The 19,647-nt window shown below is 31.9% G+C and overlaps 1 protein-coding gene across 1 annotated transcript; it reads left to right on the top strand.

The window, feature by feature from the left end:
• Nucleotides 1-4,054: 4,054 nt before the first annotated feature.
• LOC131646059 (basic leucine zipper 43-like) lies at nt 4,055-5,049 on the top strand. The gene has a single exon (XM_058916227.1). The coding sequence runs from the start codon at nt 4,200-4,202 to the stop codon at nt 4,782-4,784; it is 585 nt and encodes a 194-aa protein (XP_058772210.1). The 5' UTR covers nt 4,055-4,199; the 3' UTR covers nt 4,785-5,049.
• The last annotated feature ends 14,598 nt before the right edge of the window (nt 5,050-19,647 follow it).

Raw genomic sequence — 19,647 nt, 5'->3', positions numbered from 1 at the left:
CGCATATATTGATTTTGGCCAATTTGCTCAATTAAAAACAAATTACAATGGATTCAAATCTTAATTAAGTGTAAGAGTTGACTCAAAATACAATTGTACAAAACAAAATCAAATTACAAATAAATCAGCAAAATCAAAAATCAAATTACAAATATAAAAAATTACAAAACATCAAAATACAGATAAATGCACTTTTACTAACAGAGAAATTTTAAGTTAGATATTTAAAATTCCTTTTACGTAGAGTTAGAAGAGAAAATTTATATGGACCAATCCCTGAGTTTTACTGTTTCTTAAAAATTCTCAACTAGTCGGTCGGTTACATCATTCTCTTTATGGTTTGAAATAGTCCCCTCCAATTTATCCAGCAACTCAAAGACCGTATATTTTCAGAAACGGTAAAACAAGAGACTTGGGCCGACTCATAATTCCTTAGAACTAAAATTTTATATTAAATACTACTTATTATTTATTTTGTTTCTTTTTTATATTTCTCATGATCTAGGCACAATGGACCCTTAAATTTGAATACTTCTATCATTTAAAATTAGGGGTAACAAAGGAGTATGTCTGTGCGGTTTAGTTCAGCTTTACAAAAGCTCGTAAAAATGGAACAAGGCGGAGCAAACATCGTTGATGGTCCAAGCTTAAAACTTAGACCCGACCCAACCTGCTAAAAATAAGGACGGGACGGAGAAAGCGTGTTAACTTTGCATTTTCTAAAGTTTAAAATTTCTATAAAACAATTTGTTAATGGCCACGCCGCAAAAACACTCAAAATGGTACGAAGGAGCCTATTAGAGAGCGCGGACTTAAAATCTTGACCCGCTTTATAAATTATTGCCAAAACAAACATGACTAGAGACAGGGTCTATTTTGCCATCTCTAATTAAAATTCAAACTTTTATTTGTCACCTCTTAAGCTAGGTTGAGGTGCTAAATCTTTGGTATTATTTTCGAGTATTCTCTAAAAAGCTTGAGTTGTTAAATTGGAGTTATTACTCAATTTTATAAAATTTAGAGAGACTAACCTCTTAAGCTAGGTTGATGTGCTATATCTTTGTTATTATTTTCGAGTATTCTCTAAGAAGCTGGAGTTTCTAAATTGGAGTTATTACTCGATTTTTGTATTATTACTCAATTTTTGTATAATGGCAAAGCACTATGATATGTGTCATAGGAATTCATATAAGTACAATGGATTTACAAAGGACCTTTTAGAGAAGGTTTATCAATGTTCTTTAATTGTACCTCACTACTATCAAACTTTTTTTTCCTTTTTCTTTTACCTACCATCTTGTACTTCACCCTTATCAGATTAGTTTAAAATCTAAGGAACATTCAATAGTGGGAATTCACCTGACAATTATATATTGCTAGAAGCTCTATCTAATTAACACAACTACTTCCATCCAAGAAAATTAAGAAACATCAAACAATATGTTACGATTTTCCAAAACTTTTTTGATCATTTTGTGCTATATGTATCTTTTCTTTGTCATGTCATAGAAGTGGGCCATAAGAAGAGACAAATTAGCAAAATAACAAAGCTATCATCAATAATAACTATATTCAAACCATGCATATTGAAAAGATATTGCTACTTTTTGTTGCTTTGGACGAGATAGGATTAATAAGGTATTATAGGCAACAACAATGGGAAGCATGAAAAGCTAAAGTACTAAATTATATGCTAAAAACAAATTTGGCAGCTCCTAATATGTTGTGAACACAAACACTTTGTTAAGTAAACCTGAATCGGTGAAGACCCTTATGAATTGCGATGGTTATTACACTGTTCTTTAGACATGTGTAATACCATAAACTTGTTCTAATAAGTGCTAATGGCCTCATGCACATAGTGCTATTCAGTTCTAGTCCAATGAATTTGGAGATAGGTTAACCTAAAACATTAAAATTTAAAAGGGAGATAGAAAGGAAAGCACACTCACCAAGACAATGATGGTGAAACCATAATAGAATAACTACCAAAAACTTACCACACCCAACTGTGAGATTCAGGATTCGAGTTCTGGTGTTGAGATTCAACATAACATGTTTGTTTGAGTTGATCTATGATTCCATTACATTTAAAATTAATAAAAAAAAATATTTGACTTTGTTTGGATTGATGGAATTAAATAGTGCAGAGCGGTATGAGATGAAATGAAGTAGTGTTGTTTTTTTTTTTAATACTTAAAATCGGACAAAAAAGAATGACGTAGTATGAATTTCATTACTAACCACTATATTTATTATTTTTGGATTTGTATGGAATAAAAAATTTGTCTTACTCTGTCTTAAAATTTTTAAAATATAAAATAAAATCTTCAGTTTTGTTATCCACCTCATTTCACTCTGCTTATTTTCATTCTTATCCAAAACATATAAAAGTTAGTTGTATTTGATTAATTGTGATTTTAATTAGAATTGTTGTAAGGTCACATTAGAGGAACATAATTTAATAGCTTACTAGTTTTCCCACAATCATGACAAAGTACTTTGTTAGCCCCAAAGAAATTAAAAAACAGAGAATGCTAGAGTTTTTTCAAAATTCACTTTATATAATGCTTTTTGCTTCACTATGGTTAAGTAATAAATGGTTTACTTATATGAAGAAATAACTAGAATTTAGGTACAATATGGTACTTGCTTAAAAGTAAATTAAAAAAATAAAAAAATATTCTCCAACATAAGGTCTCTTCAATTGATTTATGTAAGTGACTCATGAGTCATCCAATTTATAATACTAATGACCTTAAAATATCAATTCTTGACCCTTTTAAACTGGTCTTCTTTGCGTCATCTATCATAAGGAATTATTGGTTCTAAGAGTTTATAATTTTCAAAATTGCTTATAAAATTAGGTAGGGACCCCAAAATAGCAACCTAGCATTGCTAAAAAATGATTTTAAATTGCATATACAACATATTGATTTATTTCCCAGCTGTTACCTATCAATCTTTGATTATAGATTACAGTGGTCATTATTGACACGCATTAAATCATATCAAGAGCAACTTAATGGTAACCACAAATTTCAAACATTTAGCTTTTGCTTACCTTTTTCATTTTCCACAAAATTATTCAAATTTAATTACTTTGTAGTTTGTACCATAAGTTATGAACAAAATCGCTAAAAACTGAAGAAAAAAAATAATCTACAAACAATCTTGCAGCACCTAAGTTAATAGCATACAATGGCAACATGAAAGTGCCTATAAAAATGAAAAAATTAAAGTCACCAGAATATTCATACTTCTACGTCTGCAACATTGACGCCCAAGTCTTGCTCAGCAATCTGAACCAACAAACACCGTACTAAGACGGAAAAACCAACAAATACCGTACTAAGACGGGAAAACCAACAAACACCGCACAAGACGATGAAAATTTAAAAACACACAAAGAAAAAGAAAATTTATATGGATAACCACTTATTTAAATAAAAAGATAAAGAAAAGCGGTGTTGGGTGATTTTTAGCTACAAATGGTTAAAAACCACCCCTATGATAGCAGAATAAAAAGAGAGAAAAGTTTAGAGGAGAAAAGTTTGTAACGGTTTAGAGATAAATTATCTCTTCTAATTTAATTAAAAGTTATGGGTTTCGAACGCAGTTTTAAATAACTAATAGTATTAAATTATTTGAAGAAATGTGTTGTTGTTCATTGTGATCTTCTTCGATTCGAATGACTGATTTTTACAGTTGCATGCAAAAACAAATCAATTTTTACAAAACAAATTATAAACTAATACGCTAACAAGTTAAATCAGTAGACTGACATATCGTAAAGTTATGGATTTAACTTTGGTTTTGCTGTGGAAGCGAGACTTTGAGTAAATGCATATAGTAATAGTAATACTATCCATAGCCATACATAAGATAAATAATCAAAAACATTATAACATGCACATGGAGTCAAGATAGCCACTTATATGATAAAAAGTAATCCTTTTTTGTTGATGTATATCTCATACCAAACATACATAAACTTGAAGCACTTCCCAATTATTGTTGAATTTCTGCTCATGTAAGCCCTAAGCACTATGTCTCTTTCCTCATATTGGTCCCACTTTTCATGCCATCATCTTCCTATAAATTCAATCCATTTCTCACACAACATTCTTCAGTTCTCCTATCATAACAAACTCTTACCATATATAATAATTTCCAACAATATCTTGAAACTTGTAGCCATGGTTCCTAGTGATATTAATGGACTCAATTATATAGTTCCTCCTGAGAATTCATTCCAAATTCCTCAAAACTATGTTTTCCCACAAAGTGAAATACCAAATTTTCATCTAAATAATCTCTTAAGCACTTTACCAAACTGCCATTACCCCTCAGCAGGGCATGAATTTGCACCTCCTTCATGTCTAAGCAGCAACTCAACTACTTCCGATGAAGCCGATGAGCTTCAGTTCAACAACGTGATCGACGAAAGGAAGCACCGGCGAATGATATCCAACAGAGAATCAGCAAGGAGATCAAGGATGAGGAAACAAAAACACTTGGATGAACTCTGGTCACAAGTGGTAAGACTCAGGACTGAGAATAATAATCTTGTTGACAAACTCAATCATGTTTCTGAGTCACATGACAGAGTTGTTCAAGAGAATGCACGCCTTAAGGAAGAAACTTTCGATCTTCGCCAAATGGTAGCTGATATGCAAATTGGTAACTCTTTTCCTTGCAATATGGAAGATTTTTCTGAAATTCCATGCACCACCACTTCACAACTCAATGATGACTCCTCAAAACCAATCAATTCCACATGATTGAGATTATGAGATGAGACTATTTTGATGTTTCTAAATATATATGAATTACTCTATCTTCCTTTTACTTACTACTCTTGTATCATCCATTCAGTGATTGTACTTGTACTTGTCCCTTCTTTGGACATGTATAAATTTTACAAGGATAATATATATGAAATAAAAGATTTAGATGTTGATGTTTATTAACAAATTTTAAGTTTACGTCTATTGTACAGAACAAATAAACAGTTGTTTTTTTCACATATCGCCGCATACTTATCCAACGGTGAATTATGTATTTATGTTAACCTAACCTGAATATCTTATTATTAACATGAAAATAATAGTGTTCAGTTAGGAACTAGAAATATAAGAGAATTGATTTGAACACATGAAATGACCCGGTTTCCTCTTATATATCAAGAGCGGTTGAAACTGTTCACGCATGATCATGTGATGTGCTTTGCAGAGAGCCGTTTGATTTAATTAGACGATGATTGTTTTTTTACTGTCAGAGTGAAATTGTGGTCGGCCCGGAATAAATTGTGGATGTAGACCTCATGATTAAAACATAAGAGATGGACCTAAAATGAGGTAGGCACATATAGACATGTTTGTGTATTGTAGGGCCAAGGGAGGTAAGAAGAAGTGAGGAATGAGGTATGCACGTGCAATAGTAAAACAATTTATCAAATATATGAAAGAACATTCAAAAGGGTGTTGATTGTTGAACAGAGTAAACTACAGGGGCAATACGACAAATGATGGTGGAAGTTCTGGTGATAGTGGATACCTCAAGTAGCAAACCATATAATCAAAAGGGAATCCACTAAAAACACATTAAACACTGTGGCTGAGGTTGTTTCTGAGGGCATCAAGGTCCATCTTCCATTTGTGTCACTAATGTGGATAATATCATCAACTTGTTGTGTCTGTCTATGCTTCAGGTGGTGCTTTAAAGAACAATATAAATGATACTTATTGTATTTGTATTTCATTTCCCTTTGAAGGTGTGTGTGATCTAAACAATAATATTAAGATTTGGTTATCTTAAAGTTGGTAAAATAGACCAAACAAGACAAGAGATAAACATGAAATAATTTAGGTGAAGAGAGTCGTGTATGATTGTCTTATTGACAAGAGAATCTTGATAGTGTAATAAAATACAAATCTTGTAGCATTTTGAGAAATTGTCAAACCGGGTCACGTTGCTGTTACGTTGGAATGCTTCCTAAATTTCTTTATGAAATCAAAAATTCAAAACCTTCAAAAAAAATTGTGATTCTGTTTTCCGGGGGAGTTGTTGGTTTATGCGTACATTTGCAGCTACATACTAAAGCACGGATAGTTCTTAGTTTCGCTGCAGACTTAGGGATGGGAATAGGCTAGGCTAGGCTTTATAAGGCCTGGGTCTGGCCTACAATAAACTTACAAGGCCTGAGTCTGGCCTATGGCCTACTATAGGCTTGTTTTTTCAGTCTGGCCTGACTTTTTTAAAAGTCTGGTCTGACCTGAAAGCCTATTTAAAAGCCTCTTTCTTATTAATATTTTCAATTAATTCATATTACTTAAGAAGCCTAATAGGTCGCATATATATGAACATTTAGATCGACCTACTTATCATTTTTTTCTAATATATATATATATATATATATATATATATATATATATATATATATATATATATATATATATATATATATATATATATATATATATATATATATATATATATATATATATTAAAACCAATCTATTTAACACTTTTTCTAATATATATGCATATATAGGCCAAACTATTTAGACTAATTTTAATATATATGAAAATATAGGACGGCCTACAAGGTTTTATAGGCTTTTTTAATAGCCTAGGCCTGGCCTATTTTATTAAATAGGCTTTTAAAAAAGCTCAAGCCTGACCTTTTTATCAAATAGACCTGGCCTGGTCTGGCCTTAAGTAGGCTAGGCCATAGGCCCCTGTAGGCCGCCCTAGCCTATTCCCACCCCTAGCTGCAGTGTCCGATATGCGTGGTTATTTAACATTCATATGATACATATGGTGTTAGTGCACAAGGTTTAAGAAAGAAAAAAAAATATATTACTACTCTGCAATAACAGCTATAAAGGTGTAAGAAAAAAATATTAAATTTAAATGACAATTACTACTAGTCTATTTATACATTCAAAAATATAGGCAACATATTAAAATATTAAATTATTCTTCAATAATACCTCTTAATTTAGGGTTTCTTACACACAAAAAACCCAAATTCTCACTTTACTGTATTGACCGGCAGAATAGTCACTTCTGTTGTAGCTTTTGAGAGATGGAACCTTGATCCCGGGATAGGAGGGTAAATTTTGGAGTGCAACAATATTCTCTCAAATTTCAAAATTATAAGTGTTGTGTGAATCGAAATACTATTTTTTGTGTTCTAGAAATCACCGCAACAAAAGTAAAATTTGAAACAAATATCTTTAATCTCAAAGTAGTGATTACACATTTTTCAAAGGTAAGTTTGTCTCAATTGAATTTTAAATGTCGTAGCCCGTAGGTATACAACATTTTTTAACCGTATCTAACCAGTTATTTATAAGGGTTAAGTATGTTTTTGGTCCTTATAAATATTTTAAATTTTATTTTTAGTCCCTGTTAAAAAATGACATATTTTAGTCTCTATAAAATTTTTATGCATACATTTTTAGTCCTTGTTATTTTATAAAATTTTGAAAACTTTAAACTTTAAAATTTTTGAATAATTTTTTTCATACGTGTTTAGAATACTATAAAGTATATCTTTACTAAATTATAAATTTTTTTAAAATGAGAAGAATTAAATATGAAATTTTAAATTTCAAAAGATAATGATAAAAGTAATGTAAATCTCGATTTATAAATCAAATTTTGAGTTCCTTTTTTTTAGGAACTTTTAACAACGTTCGAAACATTTATGTAAAATAATCATTCAAAATACACATCAGTTTAATATTAACGACTAAAACTGCGTGCATAATAATTTTGTGGGGACCAAAATATGTTATTTTTTTAATAGGGATTAAAAACAAAATTTAGTAATTTTATGGACCAAAAACATACTTAACCCTATTTATAATATATATATATATATATATATATATATATATATATATATATATATATATATATATATATATATATATATTATTTTTGTAAAACTTAAAGAACACTATTTATATATATCTTACAATAATTTTTTATTTTTAAAAATGAAAGAAAAAAACTTTGATATATCTTTTCGATATAGTGTCTCTAAAATAATTTTAATTTACTTATGTTTAAAAAAATTAAATATTTGTGTAATGCTTTTCTTCCTATCATTTACAACAATGAATATTGTCATGAGAAGCTGAATGTTGCTTTTAACGTTTCATTCTAAAATTACATTGCAAAAACTTAAGTATGATACAATACATATATTGTTATGAAATTAACCAAAACAATATAGAAATAAAGGAGAGATGAATGAGAGAAAGAGAAGGGAAAAAATAACATTGTATTATCATCTTCTTTCAAGTGTGTTTTACATTGTAATATGGGTATCTATTTATAGGACTCAAGGGAGATAGAAAATCACACATATTCAACACATATTAAGTATGGAATAGGAAGATGAAGAACTAGGAGATGGATGGACATCCACTAACATAAATATTCATAACACTCCCCCTTGGATGTCCATTGAGGACATGCCTCGTTAAAACCTTACTAGAAAAAATTCAGTGGGACAAAACCCTGGTGAAGGGAAAAAGAGTGCAGAAAATATTTATTTCTCCCCCTCATGCATACATTTATATGTGAGACGATATTATTTGTAGTAGCTACTTAAAATGTCTTCTTCGAAGTGACTTCATGTAGTGGTAATAGTTATGTAGGATTTTATGAAGTTGTTTCCATGATTTGTTTCATAGATCTCCATGAAATGGTTGTACCATCACATGTAGATAAATAACCTCTTTCTGATCTACCATTGTGAGAATCTGACAAGTAACCTGCATCTCTAAGATAACGAAGTATATGTTTGACCGCTTTCCAATTTCTGCGTGTAGGTGAATAATTCTATCTTACTTATAGATTGACCGCAAATGATATATCATGATGTGTATATTTAGCAAGGTGCATTAGTACTTCAATTGCACTAAGATATGGTACTTCAAGACCAAACAATTTTTATCCTTTTCTCGAGGCCTAAAAAGATCTTTCTCCACATCTAATGATCTAACAACATATTGGAGTAGGTAACATGTGACATTTGTCCATATAGAATCATTTCAACACTTTTCTATATAGCCTTCTTGATGTACAAATATTCTTTTGTCCAAATGCTCAATTTGCAAACCTAGACATATTTTGTTTTTTCTAGGTCCTTCATCTCAAACTCTTTATTTTTCATCTCTTTATTTCATATTTCAAGTACTTGATTTGTTCTTATGGAACTTAAAATTAAATTAGGTCAAAGTGCTCTTAACATTTTCATATCCTCACTTGGGTCATCTTTAGTTTCTTTTCTTAGTAAAGGATTTTTAAAATTGAAACCGACTTTCATACCACGCTTCAGACGTAACAACAACTCATTTGCAATATTATATTATCCAATAGGAGAATCCACTTTGAGTGGAGTATTATCAGCTGATAATTTATTTCATAAACTTTGCAAATGAATACTATTTTGAACTTTTGGTTCATAATGATTTGTACGAGGATCAAGACAACAATTTATTAAGATTAGAAAAATAACGTAAAACCTGGCTATATCATCACTCGCGTTATAGAGTATCGTGCTGATAACGTGTTATGAAATTCACCAAAACAATATAGAAATGAAGGAGAAATGAATGAGAGAAAGAGAAGGGAAAAAATAACATTGTATTATCATCTTTTTTCAAGTGTGTTTTACATTGTAATATGGGTCCCTATTTATAGGACTTAAGGGAGATAGAAAATCACACATATTAAGTATGAATAAGAAGATGAATAACTAGGAGATCGATGGACATTCACTAACATAAATATTCATAACATATATCATTTTCTTGAATATTGAGGACATTAAGACTTACTACAATATAATAATTTATATTTATTTTAACAAAGATTTTAAAAGAGATAATTCAAAACTCATTTTAAACTAAATGTTCTAACAACACCACAATTACTTCAACCAAATAAATTTTCTCAAAATGTGCACATCCTCAAAGTTAACATTTCATCTTCATTTGTTCTACATCACCTATATTCTTATGTGGCATCTTCCAAACTCATTTTAACTTCTTAAAAAACTAAATCACATACTTATTCTTTATTGGAGGTCAATGGTTCAAACTCTGACAAAGCAAAAAATATATTAACCTAACAACTAATTAATAACTTTATATATATATATATATATATATATATATATATATATATATATATATATATATATATTATTTTTTATAAATTTTATATAAAACTATTTATATATTACTTGAAATAATTTTTAATTATAAAAATGAAAAAAAGAGAAATTTTGATATATCTTTTTTAATATAGATTCTTGTAAAATAATTTTAGTTTCTTTCTATTTTAAAAAAGTTAATGTATAATATTTTTCATGATACTATTTATAGCAAAGAATATTATCATCAGATTGATTGTTGCTTTTAGCATATATATATTAAATCAGATACATGCGTCCTCACGTTAACACTTCATCTGCATTTGTTCCACATCACCCAATATTTTTATCTGGCACCTCCCAAATTCATATTCACTTCTCAAAAGGCTAAATAACATACTTATTCTTTATTAGAGGTTAATGGTTCCAATTCTAATAAGGTCGAAAATATATTACGAATAATTATATATATATATATATATATATAATTTTGTAAAAGTTATAAAACACTATTTATATATGCATTATAATGATTTTGGGTGTAGTGCTTACATGGGTCGTAAAGATAAGAATGATAATGAATCATGACACTAAATTTAAACTCCAAGGATTCCTATGACCAACAAAGAACATGTGACATCCCTAACATGTACCTCAATGTGCTTGAAAATAAGGTCTTCAAGGTCGTGTCAATCGTCTAGGACTAGGACTGATAGACCAAAAATATACTTTATTCTTTCTTCTCTAATTTAAGGTTATCAATGTTCTCGGCACCTCATGAATACTACCTTTCATCTGATATTACTCTTGCCACTGGACTCATCCTTCGAGGGATTAAACAATTATGAATTTGAAGACTAGTTGTAATCGACTTCACCAACTAAAGACTTGGTGGGAAATAGTTCAAACTAGGGAAAGCCTAACCTGATATGGGTCGGGTTACGTCAGTCACAAGAACGTAGACGAATCAGATGATGGGCACACATAAAGACACAACAAATTAGAGTCGACCAACCCTTACAAATCGTTGGATAAAAAAACTTAAATAATCTCTTGACACATGTCTAATGAAACACATATTTTAAAGAAGGTTCTTGGGCCTAAATCCCTAAACCCTTTTATAAAACCTAACTTATGATTAACCTTTAGACACTCATACTATTAAATAAACTTAAATAGTCTTGTGGTTTTATTTTATTTTTTATAATTTTTAAAAGCTGGTCCTAAAAGGGTTCAAACCCTCAACCAATTACTCATAGCATGCATGTCTCTCCACTAAGCCACTTACTTTCTTTGTAAAATATTTGCAATGCATATGTATATAATGGATATTAGTAGCAAATATTTATAATAGTAGTAGCAAATTGTATTTTATATAGTAATGTTAATTTTTGTTTAAAATTCTAAATAGTAATGTTAAATAAAATTAAATAATAATGAAAATATTTTGCGTTGAAAAAAATTGTGCTGAGTTCTTTTTTACATTAACTATTTACTAATTAGACTATTTAATTAAATTATTTTTTACATTAAATTATTTAATAAACTATTTACTAAAATAATTATTTTAATAATTATTTAAAATTTAAAATAATTATTTAAAATTTAAAATAACTATTTTAACTATTTAATAAACTAATTATTTTAATAATTATTTACCAATTTAATAAAATATTTAATATATAAAATAATTATTTTAAATAATAAATAGTAAAAAATAAATAGTAAATAACTAAAACAAATATTAAATAGTTAAAATATTAATAAACTAGTTATCAAAGTATTAATAAACTATTTAATATTAAATTTTTAATATTTCAACTATTAATAAACCAATTATGTTAAATATTAATAAACTAGTTAAAAATAAACTAATTATTTAAAATATTAAATAGTTAAAATAAATAGTTTGATTCAATTATTTTATTTATTAAATAATTAGTTAATTAAATATTTTAATTATTATTTAATTATATTTAACATTTTTATTAAATATTTTAAACAAAATTTAATATAATCAATTTTAAAAAATTTCATGTAAAAAAACACAACACAATTTGTTTTTCAATGCAAAATTATTATTTAGTTATATTTAATGTAATACCCTAATTTTCTAAGTATAAGAATAAATAGGAATTCTATTTATTTGGATTAGAACTAAGTGGTACTATGGCTATTAAAGTTTAGTTGAGGGGTACTTTAGTCCTTGTACCTATTAATGAGACATAAGGGTTTGTTTGGCTTGAAGGTGTTTGATCATTTGGAAAAAAAATAAAATTTGTAGAGAAGAAGGAAGAAAACGTGAAAGAGAGGAGGAGAAGAAGGAGACCCATTCCATTTCAAACTTGCATGCATCCTTGATTCAACTATTTTCATCATCCACTTCCGATTTACGCAGCTCCTACTTCTCTCTATCAAGGTGAGTCTCATAGATAGAGACTTTGGGGTAGTTGTGGGATATTATGATTTTGGGGTTTTAGGGATTTGAGTGAGAAGTCCATGATTCTTGATGATCCCATGGTTATGTTGTTGATTAATGATTGATTATGATAGCTATTACATGAATGTGCTATTAGATGATACATGTAGGTGGTTGAAAGGGGTGGAAGAACCCCAAAGCAGGTATGACGTCTTCTGCATTTTCTGTAGAAATCATTATCTCACTAAGCGAGCCCTGTTATTATTATGCAGGAATCGCGAGTTCGCTAAGTGAGAATTCGAAAGAGCAACTTTCTATTTTACGCATGTATTAGTTCACTAGGACCTTGCTAAGCGAGCCCTGTTATGCAGAATTTTATACTTGCTTCCCCTGAGTGCAGTTTTGTTCATTAGTGGGAATCGAACTCCTCCCCGACTATCGTGACGTACCCAGAGGTTGTGTGTAGGGTGAAATACTATAGGTAATACCTAGTGGGAACCAAACTCCTCCCCAACTATTGTAAGCGTATTATACATGTTGCTATGAGATGTTGATTCGATTATACATGACTACTATGTTTATGCTTAAGTGACACAATGTATCTATACATGTTATGCCACTGATATGCAAGATTATGTATTATTTCTGTTTGTTTCGATTGAACATTCGGGTGTATTTATTGTTGTCATACCCCAAATTTGTCCTATCCCTTATTTTAACTGCCTTATAATTCCCATTTCATCTGCATACCTCCATTAGGGCATTAACATGATTTCGCATTGATTTCACATTCATCCATTAAATAAACATCTAAAAGCATGGGATCAGAAATCCTCTGGTGAATCGGGTTCTTACTGGTTTAAGGTTCCTACTACAGATAAGTTGGTTGAAATATGGAATTAGGGTCTTTGGCTCATGAATATTGGTCTCTTTCAATTACAAGTTAATGGTCCACATTAATACTGCTACATCAGGGGAGAAAGGTGATTGCTTCGGAGAGGTTAAAAGTGCAAGCACGGATTGATTATCAATCGGGTACACTCATTCGTTGAAGATTGTATCTATCCTCTATTTACAGTACAATTCACCCGGATGAAAGTTTGAATCTAAATATTGGAACACCTTAGTTTCAATTACAAAAGGGAGACAAGGAAAATCAAAGCTACATGGGAATCAATATTCATATGGGGAAATCGACACTTGCATTCAAAAGTCAATATCATTCCTTCACCATTCAAATGTCCAAAGAAAATCTCATTATTCAAACTCGTTACAAAAATCCGATTCATCTTACATCATTCAAAAGTTCCTATAAATCACATTGTACATATCATTCTATCTCAAATTCCATCACAAGCCATTACAAGTTATTCTCAATTTAACAAAAAAGAATCATTCTCTAGTTCCATTACAATGTCATTACAAATCCACTATACATATCCATTACAAAAATCTCATATCATTAAACCATTACAATTTCAATCATTCCCATTACATCAAATTCCTAAATTCTATAATTTCTAAACCGATGTTCTTCTTTGATTCTAAACTTCATGTTGATCTTCATCCAAACACTTTCAAAAGCATCGCTCACAAATTGCCTCCATGAACAAGCACCTGCATACAAGAAAACCAGTCACAGCCACTTCAGTACATACACAAACAAATACACTTCTTGAAAGAAAATCCTGCATACCAAAAAAACAGTTACCATTCTAACTGCAACCTAACAGAATTTTATAACCAAAATCCCTAACCATGTGTAAACCTAACTAACTTTCTAACCCTCCCTAACTGTCACTAGCATAACAGAGCCAATCCCTAACCGATTTATAACTAACCCAACCAGCAAGTAAACAACTTCTAACTGAAAAACAGAGTTATAACCATCTCCCACTTTGATTCAATCACAACCTATAACTAACCCCAACTGAATTGCGACAAACTTTCTAACCTCTCAATCTCACCCTTCATCCCATAATAAAATCCTTGACTGCTAACTGGAACCTAACAGATTGATTCAACAGAGAAAGAGGAGAAGAGATCGGAAAAAAGTAAAGAGAAAACCAACCTGCAGTTGCTATAAATCAGGACTTCCCTCCTCCACATTGAGGTCTTCTTCTCTGGATCCAGTCACCATTCTCTCTCTAGACCTTCATTCATCACCATCATTATCATCCAATTCTCTTCTTCTCATCTTCATTTTCTTCAACCGTTCTTCAATCCTCTTCACCATTATCCTCATCTGAACACTTCACAGCCATTCTTCATCATCAATCTATCCTCGCTTCATCAATCTTCTTCATCATTCATATTCACCAACAGAAAAAGAAGAAAGATTTGTAACAGAATATCAGAGAAAGAGAACGTAACAGAAAGAAGAGGAAACTCACCTCTACCAAATTTGTCACCAAACTTCAGATTCAAGAACCTCTTCATCATCATCGATTCATTCATCGTCGCCACTGCATCGCAACAATCAACAACAACTACCATACATCATCGACCACTCACCATAACAGAAAATCACCAAAACACCTTCACTCCATCTTCACCTTCTCATTCTCACCTTTTGAACAGACTTCATCATTCTTCACTGTCTTCATCTCATCTCTCTGCTTTCTTCAACTCTTCATCACAAATCCTCACCTTCAATCCATATCTCAGAAAAAGCTTCTTCATTCTCTCGATGCAACCTCCTCATTCTCAACCAGCTTCAAATCTGCGAAAAAGAGAAAATCGAAGAACCAAACTATGAACATCATCATCGCAACAAGTTGAGAACGGCGAAGAAGAAAAGCGAAAGAAGCAAGAACGTGCATACCTGAGCATATGACGCTCACTCTCTGGTTTGCTCGTCTTCGTAACCGCAACCGAAGAGGCACTGGATTTGTCTCCGATTGATGCGATTTCATAGCTGAATCTTCGCTCCCGTTTGACGCGTGCTAAGCTATTTCGATCGAGCTTGAAGGGAGATTGATTAAGGGAGACCAGAATGAGAGATTGAGGCGAAGACAGTGGAATCTACGGTGGCGTTCTTGACTGGAGAAGAAGCGTCGCCGTCGCAGTGATCGGGGAAGGAGGTTGCGCCGCCAAGAGCTCGTTTGAGAGAAGAGGGAAAATAACGTGAATGCCAAAGGTCACAATTTCTTGACCTAATTCCTTTTATTCCAATAATATGCATAAACGTTGAGTTTGATTTAGGGTAATTAGCGTCTAATCTGTTTATTAATGGTGGTTAATTTGGATTAATTGCAACCATACAAAAAATCTGAGTGTTGATTAATTGAGATTTAAAATGTGGATAATTGGATTAGTTTGCTTGGGCTTGCTATACATGAATTCGCAACATACACCCCCTGCGGCCCATTGCACCGTTTTTGAACATAAGAAAGTCTGTAACAAAAAAGCAATTGCTGGGCCGACACCCTGGGCCCAGCGCCTTTTCTATTCACCACCATGTAATTACTTCAGCACCCCCTGTTTCCATTACTAGACTTTAGGTTTAACTAGACTTTTTTCTATTATCTTTTAGGTGGTAAAATACTGATTTTTCTAATATCATTCTTAGGCTTTGATACTAATTTTGACATAAAAACCTCATAAAAAAAATACTAGTTTAGGCTTAGTTAGAATTTAGGTTTTAGTATATTTTAGGCTTGAATTAGAATTCTTTTAACCCATAAAAACTCATAAAAAATAGTAGTATTTTTTAGGTTGATTTTTGCACTAACGCTTGAATCGTTTCCTTCATGATTTTGTACCATTTTCATGTTATTTTTGTATGATTGTTGTGTGATTTTGTTGCTTAGTTTTTGGCCCTATTTTAGGCCTATCTTGTTAATATCATTTTAATGCTTCTTTTAGAATCTATTCCATGTTAACATTAGGATTTAGACTTGTATAGACAACTTAGACTAGAATTTAGAAATAGTTCCCTTTTGCATTCTTTTTCCTTTCGACTTTTAAAATACTTAATAAATATCGATGAAGATCATACCGTTACTACATTTCATAGTAGGAAAGAAATGATTGGGGCGTAGGCCCCGATGTATGTTCTTTCCTACTTAGCGGAGAAGAAATGATTGAGGTGTGAAGCCTCGATGTATTTCTTAACCGTTATTTAGAGAAACGATCGTGGCGTAGGCCTCGATGTGCATTCTCTAAATACTCACAAAAGAACTCCTTTTTGTATTTCCTTTACTTAGCGGAGAAGAAATGATTGAGGTGTGAAGCCTCGATGTATTTCTTAACCGTTATTTAGAGAAACGATTGTGGCGTAGGCCTCGATGTGCATTCTCTAAATATACAAAACAAAACTCTTTTTGGTATGATCTAAGTCACAAATTAAATCCCCTTAAAAAACACCAACCAAAAACACTTAAAACGCTTAATAAATGGTCAGATTTAAAGCAAAAGTAAGGAAGTGATGCGAGACCTTGTAGTGGGTTATCGTCATCATGGAATTACCCTAAAAGATACAAACCAATCTCTTTTTCTCCTTTCTAAGGGCATGTTATCTCCGCTCTATTGCATCCTAGGCGATCCCTTATGCAAGAGCGCGAGCGTTAACTCCGCCCAACTAAAAAACACAAAAACAAACAGAAAATCGTGAGCCGAGCTACGGTAACTCTGATTCCTGAAAAGGATACGTAGGCAGCGGGGTAGGGCCCGTGCGAGTACAATTCTTTATTTTCCCTACATTTTGCATTCATTCGCATATAGACATAGACATAGTACACACCCTTTAGATAGAAACAAACATAGGTGGATACCATCGAGTACGATGGGCGCGAGGGGTGCTAATACCTTCCCCTTGCGTAACCGACTCCCGTACCTTGATTCTCTGGTCGCAAGACCCTGTTCCTTCCTTTGTTAGGTTTTCTGATATTCCTTTCCCTTATGGGATAAATATATTGGTGGCGACTCTGTTCATTTTTCGCGAGCGTGCGACAATTGTGTGATGGCTCGTACTGTGCTGTATGATCTCGGTGACATATGCTTGAACCAAAGTAGGTCTAGGCTATTATGGGGTAAATTACATAGAACATTTGACACCGTTGTGATGTGCTTGTGAGGGCCTACGGGGCGTATCCCACTTGTCAAAACACATCGGCGTTCTCGGTATGTTCTACACACCTGAGCTACCAATGTCGTGTGCATGTGGAGGTCTTATAGGACGTTTCTCCACTAGCCATTAACACATCAGCATGCTTGGTATGGTGGACAAGTAATGCCATATAGGCAACATTACTTTCGACTCACCTCTAGCGATATCACATAGGCAAGATCGCTAGGCTTTCGCCCGGTGGGCTCGTATTGTCAAGATGGCGTATTTGCACTTGCCATAACACATCGGCGTATGCACAAGTGATGGGGTCGGGACGCCACTTAGGCAATGTCACGGCTGTAACCCGTCTTGGATGGAATCCATTTAGGAAAAGTATCTGATTCATCTTGCGGTGTGCTTGTGCAAGTCTCTTGATGCGATGTACGAGTGTAACTCACCGAGGGTGTGGATTGCGTAGCCTAATGAGCGGGTTGTAACTTACTCCTGGATTCCTCGTACATGGTTATGGGTTTGCATATGGTTGGTTTGGCTATGTGCTTGTTGTTGTTACCTCATTGGATAGTTATGGGAATTCCAATTGTGGTGTTTCCTTATTTGTACTTGTACCTGGCCGTGAGAAAAACCGAATTCTCGGTTAATCCATTTGATTGCATGTTCCCTATAGAACCGAGTGAACCCGTAAGATAGGGAAAATCACTGAGATTTAGTAATCTCACTCCATTCCAATTAATATTTTCAGGTGGTTCGAGACAGGATCGAGGCAAGGGTAAGATGACTTAGTTTCGAGATGGTGTTTCTTGGCGACACGTTCTCTTGTAGTTTATGATCTTTTGTATCTTCATCTTTTGTACTTCAGATATGTATTTGTACCTTGTTGGAGCTTATGTATTTTGGCCATGACAGTTTGGGCTTTGTACTTGTACTTATACATGTATTTATTCCGCTGCTTATGTTATGAATTTCGAGTACCATTACAATGCCAGATACGTATATCCTATGCAATGTATGTATGGGGTGTTACATTTAACATTATTATTTAAAATTTTAAACAAAATTTAACGTTACTATATAAAAGACAATTTGCTTCTACTTCAATAAATATTTGCTACTGATATCCATTATATACATATTCATTGCAAATAATAAACAAAAAGAATAACTGGCTTAGTGAAGAAACATTCATTTTGTGAATAAGAGGTCAAGGGTTTGAATCCTCCACCTTAGAGAGTTGCAAAATGATGACCATCAAACACAATCTCGTCACATCGAGTCATATAGAAGGTCCTAAGATATTACATAATCATATATTTTATATGAATTTTATAAAGTTTAAAGAAAAAGAAGAGATAAATTTTTATCAGTTTATTTACCGAAAAGGAGAGTTCGTAATAAATGACAAGAGAAAAAGAAATAGAAAAGTGCTTAGTTGGGTAAATGATTTGTAGAAGTTGAAGTGTCAATTGTTGGAAATCCACCAAAACCTATGATGAATTTCTATCAATCTTGATGAACAAGATTGTTATCACCACACGATAACAATGAACATAAGAAAGAAAATTTAAAGAAGAAAAGAGAGTAGAGTTTTTGCAGCGTAACTCTCTGCCCACAAACTGTGGAAAACATTATTATTCACTTGCAACTCCAAATTCTGTGAATACATCCTTTTGACTTGATTACAAAATAATTAGGGTTATTCTCTATTTATAGATTTAGGTTAGCTTACTCCCTAAGACAAAGTCCAAAACTATAAAAGCCCAAAATACCTATTTTGAAACTAAATCAATTATAATTTATTTTAAGTATAAATTAAATCTATCTAGATCTAAAACAAATCTGTGTGTAACAAACTGTTTCCACACATTTAAATCAAATCAAATCTTTTCTACACGAGCAATTACAATTTAACACACCACCTATTTCAATGTTTCTAAGCTATCTATGTCCATCATAGCTCTTAGTCTTATGAACACTTCGACT

The sequence above is a fragment of the Vicia villosa genome, linkage group LG2 (genome assembly GCF_029867415.1).
Source record: "Vicia villosa cultivar HV-30 ecotype Madison, WI linkage group LG2, Vvil1.0, whole genome shotgun sequence".
Classification (NCBI taxonomy): domain Eukaryota; kingdom Viridiplantae; phylum Streptophyta; class Magnoliopsida; order Fabales; family Fabaceae; genus Vicia; species Vicia villosa.
Note: the sequence above shows the minus strand (reverse complement) of the source record. Positions and strands in the feature narration are given on the sequence as shown.

Excerpts from the sequence above, each read along its gene's own strand:
- LOC131646059 (XM_058916227.1), top strand. The coding sequence starts at position 4,200 with ATGGTTCCTAGTGATATTAATGGACTCAATTATATAGTTCCTCCTGAG.